A 9,791-nucleotide genomic window follows, 5' to 3' on the forward strand; every position below is an offset into this window, starting at 1 on the left:
AAAGGCAAAAGACAGTCCCTGCTCACGAGGAGCTCACACAAACAAGAATGTATAAATAAATTATACACAGGATAAACGGTGGGTAATCAACAGAGGGAAGGCACTAGAATTAAGAAGGACCAGGAAATGCTTCTTGTAGAAGGTGGGATTTTAGCTGTGACTTGAAGAAAGTCAGGAAAACCAGGAGGTGTAGGTAAAGAGGGAGAGCATTTCAGGCATGGGTGCCAAGGAAGCACCCCTGGATAACCCCAGAGCTAACAAAGGATCTGAGGGTTATCCAGGGGATTGGAGATAGAGTCTGAGTCCCAAAATATTGGGTGCCTTGGGTAAGTTTCACTGTCTCAGGGCCTCCACTAAGGTTTGTGTGTATACACACACACACACACACACACACATACACACACACACAGAGAATGGAAGATTCAGCTGCTGCCTCCATTCTTGTTGGGGTCTCAGAATATAACAATGATTTCCATTTACATGGGCAGCTAGGTGGTAGAGTAGATAGAGCATGGGAACTGGAATCAGGAAGACCTGATTTCAAATCCAGCTGCAGACACTGACCCTAGGCAAATCACTTCATTCTGTTTGCCTCAGTTTCCTCATCTGTAGAATGAGCTGGAGAAGGAAATGGCAAGCCACTCCAGTAGCTTTGCCAAGAAAGAGTCGGATATGACTGAAATACCTGAACAACAACACATTCCGTTTATATAGTTCTTGAAACCCTTTGCTCACAACAAACCCATGAGATAGGCTGAACAAATATGCTTATCTGCATCTTACAAATGAGGAAATTGGTTTCAGAAAGGTCAATAGAGTTGCCGAAAGTAAGTAGGAATACTGGGATTCAAACCCAGCTCTGTTGTCACCAAGTGCTCACTCCACTACCAGATGCTGCTCCCCCACAGCAACCTTTGTCTAATCTGCAAGGACTGAGGGGCTAAAGATGAGGAAGCCCAGAACATTCCAGGCACACAGTTCACGTAGGTACCATGAGACTTCTCCTTAACTTTAACCCTACCCACTATCAAGAGTGACGACTGCACAGGAGTTAATTGGTCTTAAAGTCTCTCTGTTATCTTTGGCTATATACGTAGCCTAGTAGCCTTAGCTGAGCAGAATCTACACAGCAGTTAATTGGTTTTAAAGTCTCTTTGTTATCTTTGGCTATTTGTGTAGTCTAGCAGCCAGTTGGGTGATCAGTGGCCACAGAGAGGTTGTCCCCCTTGGGCTCCCACTGACATCTTTCATCATGACTCAGTCTAAGTCCCTGGCCCAGGTCAGGGCCTGGATCCGAATCCGCAACCTCCTAGCCCGACAGTGCTTGGCTGAATTTCTGGGTGTCTTTGTACTCATGGTAGGTGGGGTTGGATGGGGGTAATCAGGAGGAAAGGAGGGTGGGAAATGAAATGATCTTTATTCTGACCTATCTTCCTGTCCTTTCTGTTCCTTTTCTTTTCTCGTCTTTTTCTGCCCTTTACCATCTCTCCAGTTTTCTCTGATTACCTCCTATACTACACTGTTCATTGTTCATCTTCTACTCTATCCCTTCTTTCCTTCTCCTCTCTCACCTTTCCTCTCCCTGTCCTCTCTCCCTTCATTGGCTCTTTCTCCCTTCCTCTTTCTTCCCATCCCTGTCTCTCCTCTTCCCCCCTCCCCATTTCTCTTGAAGCTTTCCCTGATTTCTTCTTTCTCCCCTTTCTCCCAATTTCTCCCCCAATCTTCCCTTCCTCTATTCCTATTCCTTCTCTCATCTCCCTTTTCTTTCCCTCCCCTCTCTTCACCAATTCTACCTTTTCTCCTTCTCTCCCTAATCTAATACTCCCCTACCCTTGTTACCTCTCTTTTTCTCCTCTTCCTTCCTCTCCTCTTTCCTCTTATTTTCTCCCTCCTCCTCACTTTTCTCTATTAGCTCATCACACAGGGGGCAGCGGCTCAGGCTGTTACCAGTGAAGAAACCAAAGGCAACTTCTTCACCATTTTCCTGGCAGGCGCCATGGCTGTGGTGATAGGCATCTACGTGGCAGGCAATGTCTCAGGTGAGTAAGGAGGCCCTGGATTGGAGGAGTGGCAGGAAGTGGATACTGCCCAAGTCACTGAATCATGGATATTATCTATTAGATGCTTTACATGATGTTGGCATGCCCTTGGGTCTCTCCAACCTTTCCCCACCCCCGGCTTTTCTACTCCACCTGCTTTCCCTAGTTCACTTTCTGAGTTTTCCTTGTTTTTTCTCTAGCTCTAACTTCATCTCTCTCCTCATGCTGGATCCTACTGGCAAAGAAGAGACCCTCACTGAGGAAGGGTGGGGCTTACTCTCTGTATATATTATCTTCCCAACCCATTCTAGACCGCTTGTCACTCCTCTATTTCTTCCTGAAACAACCTTTGTTCCCTCAGGGGCCCACCTGAATCCTGCCTTCTCCTTGTCCCTGTGCCTCACCGGTCGTCTACCTTGGGCCAAACTTCCCATCTACATACTGGTGCAGCTACTTGCTGCCTTCTCCGCTTCGGGAGTAACCTATGTCCTCTATTATGGTATGGAATAGCCTTTTCAAAGATTCAGAATTCATAAGAAAGAAGCCCAGACTATGGGGAGGTACCCTAGGGATGGAGATGGGGAAATCCAGTTCACACGTGGGAATGGGGAAGTTCCCTCTGAACACTGATAGGGAAGACCTTCAACTGAATGTCTGTTGCCTCTACTCTCTGAACCAGATGCTCTGCAGAACTATACTGGTGGAAACCTGACAGTGACTGGCCCCAAAGAGACAGCCTCTATCTTTGCCACCTACCCAGCCCCTTATCTGTCCCTGGGAAATGGCTTCCTGGACCAGGTGGGAGTAGAAGTGGGAGACCACACCAAAATGCCCAGTATTCTTCAACTGTCCTCCAGCATCCCCCCAGTCCCTACCCCCTTTCCTCTAGTACCCCCAACCCTTGTCTTTCTTCCATTATTGTTTTCCTAGGTCCTGTGCTATCTTCACATAGAATGGTTACTTGATCTCTTTGCCTTGGTACATCCCTCAGCAACCAAGGATAAAATCAAAGGGTGTGGGAAGTGAGTGTATGGGATATATAAAGATAGGGAGCAGCTTGGTGGCGCAGTGGCTAGAGCACTAGCCCTGGAGTCAGGACAACCTGAGTTCAAATCCAGCCTCAGACACATAACACTTACTAGCTGTTACTTAACCCCACTTGCCTCACAAAAAAAGAGAAAGATAAGGGTGTGGGGTGTGGGGCGTGGGGTGTGGGTGAAGCCTGAAAAGTACAGATGCAAGGGTAGTCACAGGGGAGCCCTGGAGCATCTAACAGGGAAACCTTTCTCCCAAGGTTCTAGGCACTGGCATGCTGATCATGGGCATCTTTGCCATCACAGACACCAAGAATAAGGGGGTGCCTGCGGGACTGGAACCAGTGGCAGTTGGGCTGCTGATTCTGGCCATCAACCTCTGCATGGGTGTCAACTGTGGTGTCCCACTCAACCCTGCTCGAGACTTCGGACCTCGGCTCTTCACCTATGTGGCTGGCTGGGGACCTGAGGTCTTTAGGTCAGTGTTCCCTACCCCCAGTATTCCCCTTTTTTACTATTAACTTACATTTAAATAGTACTTTATAACTTACAAAGTGTTTTTCCTTAGATATTTTTATATAATCCTCAAAACCCTGTGAAGTAGTGTACAGATTTTTTCCATTCCAGTTGGTGAAACCAAGTCGCAGAGAGGTTAAAAACAATTTGCTCAAGGTCTCATAGCTAGTAAGTGAGAGAAATGAGACTTGAACCTATGGCTTTTCCAGCCTTCTTTCTATTTTCCACACTGTCTCAAGTCTATCATCCTATATATTTCTTCTTTCCTTCCCAATTAAACTCATTGAGAAAGTCATCACACTAGGTGCCTCTAGCTCCTCTCCTCTCCTCCCCTTTTTTTTGTTTTCATTTTTTCCTTTTTGGTGAGGCAATTGGGGTTAAGTGACTTGCCCAGGTCCCACAGCTAGTAAGTGTCGTGTGTCTGAGGCCACATTTGAACTCCGGTCCTCCTGACTCCAAGGCAGGAGCTCTATCCACTGCACTACCTAGTTGATCCCTCCTCTCCCTTTCTTGTTAACGTTCTGCAATCTGGCTTCTGACTTCATCATTCAACTGAATCTCTCTCTCCAAAGTTACCAATAATCTCTTTCTTTTCGTTTTCTTTTTTTTTTTGGTAGGCAGTAGGGTTAAGTGACTTGCCCAAGGTCACACAGCTAGTCAGTGTGAAGTGTCTGAGGATGGATTTGAACACAGGTCCTCCTGACTCCAGGGCTGGTCCTCTAGCCACTGCACCACCTAGCTGCTCCTCCAATAATCTCTCAATCCCCATGTCTAACGGCCTTTTATTAACCTTCAGCTTTCTTGGCCTTTCTGCAGCACTGATAATGTCGATTACCTTCTCCCTCCTCTCTCGGTTTGTATGGCACTGCTCTCCTCTGGTTCTTCTCCCACCTATCTAATCATCCCTCCTCAGCCTCTTTTGCTAGATCTTCATCCATGCCATACCCATGAACCATAAGTCCTCCAAGCTTTGTCCTAGGCTCTTTTTGCTGTATCCTATCTCTCTGGATGAGCACATCAGCTGCCGTGGATTCAATTACCATCTCCATGAAGGTCTCTCTTCCGAGCTCCAGTCTTTTATCTCCAACTGACTTTTGGACATCTTGAACTCAAGGTTCTAGAGGAAACTCATACTCAATATATCCAAAATACAGAACTCAGATTTTCCTCCAAACTCTTTCCTCTTCTAAACTTCTTCATTATTGTTCAAGGTACCACCATCTTCCTGGTCATTCAGTCTCACAACATTGGTATCATTCTTTATTCCTCATTCCCACGTATTCCACAAATCTTGTCGTTTTTGTTATTTCTTGTCATTTCATTTGTGTCCCTTTCTTAGGCGCTCATCAGCAAGTATTTCTTCTTCTTTTTCTTCCTCCCCCTCCTCCTCCTCCTCTTCTGATGCCTCTCTCTACTATAAGGTGCCAAAATGATTTTTTAAAAGCAGAAGTCTGCTCATATCATCTTTCAAGAAATTATCATGGAAAACTGCCCAGATATAGTAGAACCAGAGGGTAAAATAGAAATGGACAGAATCCACTGATCTCCTCCTGAAAGAGATCCCCAAAGGAAAACTCCTAGGAATATCGTAGCCAAATTCCAGAGTTCCCAGGTCAAGGAGAAAATAGTACAAGCTGCCAGAAAGAAACAGTTCAAGCACTGTGGAAACACAATCAGGATAACACAAGATTTAGCAGCTTCTACATTAAAGGACCACAGGGCATGGAATATAATATTCTGGAGGGCAAAGGAGATAGGACTACAACCAAGAATCACCTACACCCAGCAAAACTGAGTATAAGCCTTCAGGGGAAAAAATGGTCATTCAGTGAAACAGAGGACTTCCAAGCATTCTTGATGAAAGACCAGAGCTGAATAGAAAATTTGACTTTCAAATACAAGACTCAAGTGGAACATGAAGAGGTAAACAAGGTTGAACTGTTTACATTCCTGCATGGAAAGATGATATTTGTAACTCATGAGACCTTTGTCAGTATTAGGGTAGTTGGAGGGAAAAAATTATATGTATGTAGATAGACAGACAGACAGATAGATAGATAGATAGATAGATAGATAGATAGATAGATAGATGGCACAGGGTGAGTTGAAGATGTAGGGGTCATATCTGGAGATTAAAATTAAGGGATGGGAGAGGATGATACTCGGAGAAGAAGAAAGGGAGAGGTAGAACGGGGTAAATTATCTCACAAAAAAAAACAGAAAAGAAAAGGCTCTTATAGTGGAGGGGAAACGGGGGAAGGTGAGAGGGAAGCAGTGAATCTTATTCTCATAGGATTTGGCTTAAGGAGTGAATAACATACACATTCAATTTGATATGGAAATCTGCCTTACCCTACAGGAAAATAGGGGGAGAAGGGGTCAAGAAAGCAGGGGGATGGTAGACAGGAGGGCAGATTGGGAAAGGGAATAATTGGAAGCAAATACTTCTGAGGAGGGACAGGGTCAAAAGAAAGAATAGAATAAATGGGGGGGGCAGGATAAGATTAAGGGAAATAGAGTTAGTTTTTCACAACATGTCTATTATGGAAGTGTTTTGCATAACTGCACATGTATAACCTATATTGAGTTGCTTGCCTTTTCAATGAGGGTGGGTGGGGAGGGAGGAAGGGAGAAAATTTGGAACCCAAAGTTTTAAAAACACATGTTTAAAAAAAGAGTTTTCACATGCAACTGGGAAATAAGAAATACAGGAAATGAGGTACAGAAGTCTATCCTGCCCTACAGGAAAACAGAAGGGGAAGGGGATAAGAGAAGGGAGGGAGAGATAGAAGAGAGGACAGACTAGGAGAAGGGGTATTCAGAATGCATGCCATCTTGGGGTGGGGGGATGGGCAAGATGGGGTGAAAATTTGGATCTCAAAATCTTGTGGAAGTAAATGTTGAAAACTAAAAATAAATACATTTATATTAAAAAATTAAAAAAATAAAAGCAGAAGTCTGATCATATCATCTTCCTATTCCATAAGCTCTATGGATATCTATTATCTCTAAGATTACATATGAAGACTTCTGGTGTTTAAAGCTCTTCATAACTTGGCTCTTTTCCTGCCTTTCCAGTCTTTAATAATACTCCCCTTTATAAAACCTATAATCTAGCTATACCAATCTACTTGCTGCTCCTCACACGACATTCCATCTCCTTTTGTTATATCTTTGCAACTGCTGTCCCTCATACCTGGAACACTTTCCTTCCTCTCTTCTGCATCCTGGATTCCCTGAAGCTTCAACTGACCCTTCCTGGTTCTCCTAGCTGCTACTGCCTCCCTTTCTGAGATTACATCCATTGTCTCTCTCTCTACATATATATACATATATATATATGTACACACACATATGTATATATAAGGCATGTGCAATATATATACACACATACGTTATATATGTGTGTATAGTTATATGTATATATGTGTACATATACACATATATATCTCATATATCTAGTTAAACTATTTTCATTTTTGTTTCCTCCATTAGTATTCGAACTCCTTGAGGACAGTGACAATGTTTTTGCCTTTCTTTGTATCCCTAGACTTTACCAGAGTGCCTGGCACATAGTAAAGACTTATTGACTGACGTTCTTTCTGCATCTTCTGCTTCCCCTGGTATCTTCCCTATTCCATTTCCCTGGCTTCTCAGTGTGTTCCTCTTCTGTCCCTCTATTCCTCTGCTTCTTCCCTGTTTTCTCCTCTCCAATGGGTCTCTGGTCCATTCAATCTCCCTGGTGCTCACTTTCTCCTTTACTTCCCACCTCCCCGAAAAGCAGGGATAGAATGGAAAGGTCCCAGTGATCAGAATCAGGACACTTAGATTCTAGGTCCCTCTCCACTGCCTACCAGTTAACTGGTAGTGTAATCTCAGGCAAGCCATTCTGCGGCTCTGAGTCTCAGTTGCCTCAGTTGATCAGATGAGGCAATATATATGAAGGATTTGCAAACCTTAAAGAGCTGGCAAATTGTGAATTATTATTAGCTCTCTGTAAAATAGTAAAATAATACCTTTCTTGCTCAAGGTAAAGAGCTGGGCCACTCTCAGAATTTGGATTCCATAATTTAGACTATGTCCCTCCCATCTCCCAGACAAATGTGACCCAAATTACCTTTTCCCCACAACTTCTGCCTTTTTAGGTCCTTCCGCTGGGCAAAATTATGTATTTTCCTCCTCTTCTCCCTCCTCCTTCTCGTCCTCCTTCCCCTACTCATTCTTTGTTGTTGTTGTCGTTCAGTCATTTCCTACTCTTTATGACCCCATTTGGGGTTTTCTTGGCAAAGACACTGGAATGGTTTGCCAGTTCCTTCTCAGCTGTACAGATAAGGAAACCGAGGCAAACAGGGTTAAGAGATTTGCCCAGGGTCACACAGCTAGTAAGTGGCTCAAATCAGATTTGAACTCACGAAGAAGGATCTTTCTGACTTTAGGCCTGGTGTTACTTTGCCACTTAGCTGCCTTCATCCTACCTCTAGGAAAAAGGGGATGGGGGGGCTGTCTCCTGACCCTGCTCTTTGTCCCTCTACAGTGCTGGCAATGGTTGGTGGTGGGTGCCTGTGGTGGCTCCCATGGTAGGCGCTGTGTTGGGCACTGCTGCATACCAGTTGCTGGTGGGTCTGCATCATCCTGAGGATCTGGAGCCTGCCCGGTAGAAAGCCTCTGAACCAACGTCCCAAACTTACCTCAGAGAGCAAACTGTGATATCCTTTCTTTTTCCAACTTTACCACAGACATTTAAAACAAACAACAACAACAACAAACAAAACTATATCTGATAGTACTTACAATAAATATGTCTGGATCCCAATACCAACAGCAACTAAAACCATTTAACTTGATAATCTCTTCTACTATTTATGGTTTTACAAATTCGATTTGGTTAAATTGGACTGGCTGACTTGTACATATACTCCATTTCTCGTCCCTTAACCTTTGCATTGGCTGTTCCCTATGCCTAAAATACATTCCTTCCTCACCTCCGTATCTTGGAATCCTTGATTTCATTCAAAATTAAGCTCAAGTGCCATGAAACCTTCTCTGAACCCCACTCCACCCCCAGACTTCTCTCCCCAAATTACCTTTTATGTATTTTTTTGGTATATATTTATATATGTACCTGTTGTCTTCCCTGATAGAATGTAAGCTCTTTGAAATCAGGGATTGTTAGTACAGTGCCTAGCACACAGAAGGCACTTAAATGCTTGTTGATTGATTGAACTACATGGGAGGTCCCTTCCAGCTCTGAGATTCTGTGATTTTTTGAAATATTACCAATAATTATCATTACTATCTCCTATGTGCCATAACACTAGCAGCTTACAATAGGATAAAGGGCAGGGTCGTGTACAGATAAGCCTGATACATGGTAGACAAGGGAAGAGACCTAGACATAGTGCTTGTGAAATTTAAGAAAGGAAAGATGGATTTCAACTGGGGAGGGGTCAGGAAGATGGGGTTTGAATGAGGGAGGGTTTGGTGGAGAAAGAGGCACTTTGAGCAAGCGGGGACCTTGAAGAAATAAGGTTTCAACAGGTAGAGATGAGGAGGGGGTGCATTCTAGGTATAGGAGGTAAGTCTCTGGGAATGTATGTAAGAGGATAGGGTAAAGCTAAAGTCTGAGATAACTAGAAATCCAGATTAGGGAAGGGCATTAGTATGAAATAAGGTCGGAAAAGGTGGAAAAAGGTAGTTTGGAACCCGATTGTGGAGAGCCTAAAATGCCAGCCTAAGCGGATTGTAGTTTATTCTGGGGTAATAGGAAGCCCTTGAAGATTAGTGAGCAGAGAATTGATGTGTTCAAATTTGTGCATTAGAAAAAAGTATTTTGGCAACTATGTGGCTTGGGTTGGAGAGGGTAGAGACTGGAGGGATGCTGGTTAGCAGGCTCTTTTAAGTTAATACAGACAAGATGAAAGGATCTGAATTACAATAGCGCTGGATGAGAATAGCTGTGGATGAGTGATGGGAGAGTGGAAAATGGGTTCAAACTGGTGGAGGAAGACCCTGTTGAACAGCTGAATTGTTACATAGTTGTAATTCCACTGGAGACAACATTCCTTTTTGCCCTGGGCAGAGTCTGTATATGGGATGGGGAAGACTACCTGGAGGCTGTGGTCTTCCGTCTTGAGTCTCTTGAGTCGTCTGAGGTACTCATCACACTTCTCAAAGAAGGCTTGGAGAAGTGTGTTGGGGGGGG

General features: G+C 44.0%; 1 protein-coding gene across 1 annotated transcript; it reads left to right on the forward strand.

Annotated features, from left to right (window-relative positions):
- Positions 1 to 689: 689 nt before the first annotated feature.
- On the forward strand, positions 690 to 8,343 carry AQP10 (aquaporin 10). Its single transcript, XM_020991427.2, has 6 exons — positions 690 to 1,357; positions 1,913 to 2,039; positions 2,401 to 2,538; positions 2,719 to 2,837; positions 3,334 to 3,551; positions 8,124 to 8,343. The coding sequence occupies exons 1-6, from the start codon at positions 1,253 to 1,255 to the stop codon at positions 8,245 to 8,247; spliced, it is 831 nt and encodes a 276-aa protein (XP_020847086.1). The 5' UTR covers positions 690 to 1,252; the 3' UTR covers positions 8,248 to 8,343.
- Positions 8,344 to 9,791: the final 1,448 nt, after the last annotated feature.

This window comes from Phascolarctos cinereus, unplaced genomic scaffold (assembly GCF_003287225.1).
Source record: "Phascolarctos cinereus isolate Bilbo 61053 unplaced genomic scaffold, phaCin_HiC Scaffold_5;HRSCAF=322, whole genome shotgun sequence".
Classification (NCBI taxonomy): Eukaryota; Metazoa; Chordata; class Mammalia; order Diprotodontia; family Phascolarctidae; genus Phascolarctos; species Phascolarctos cinereus.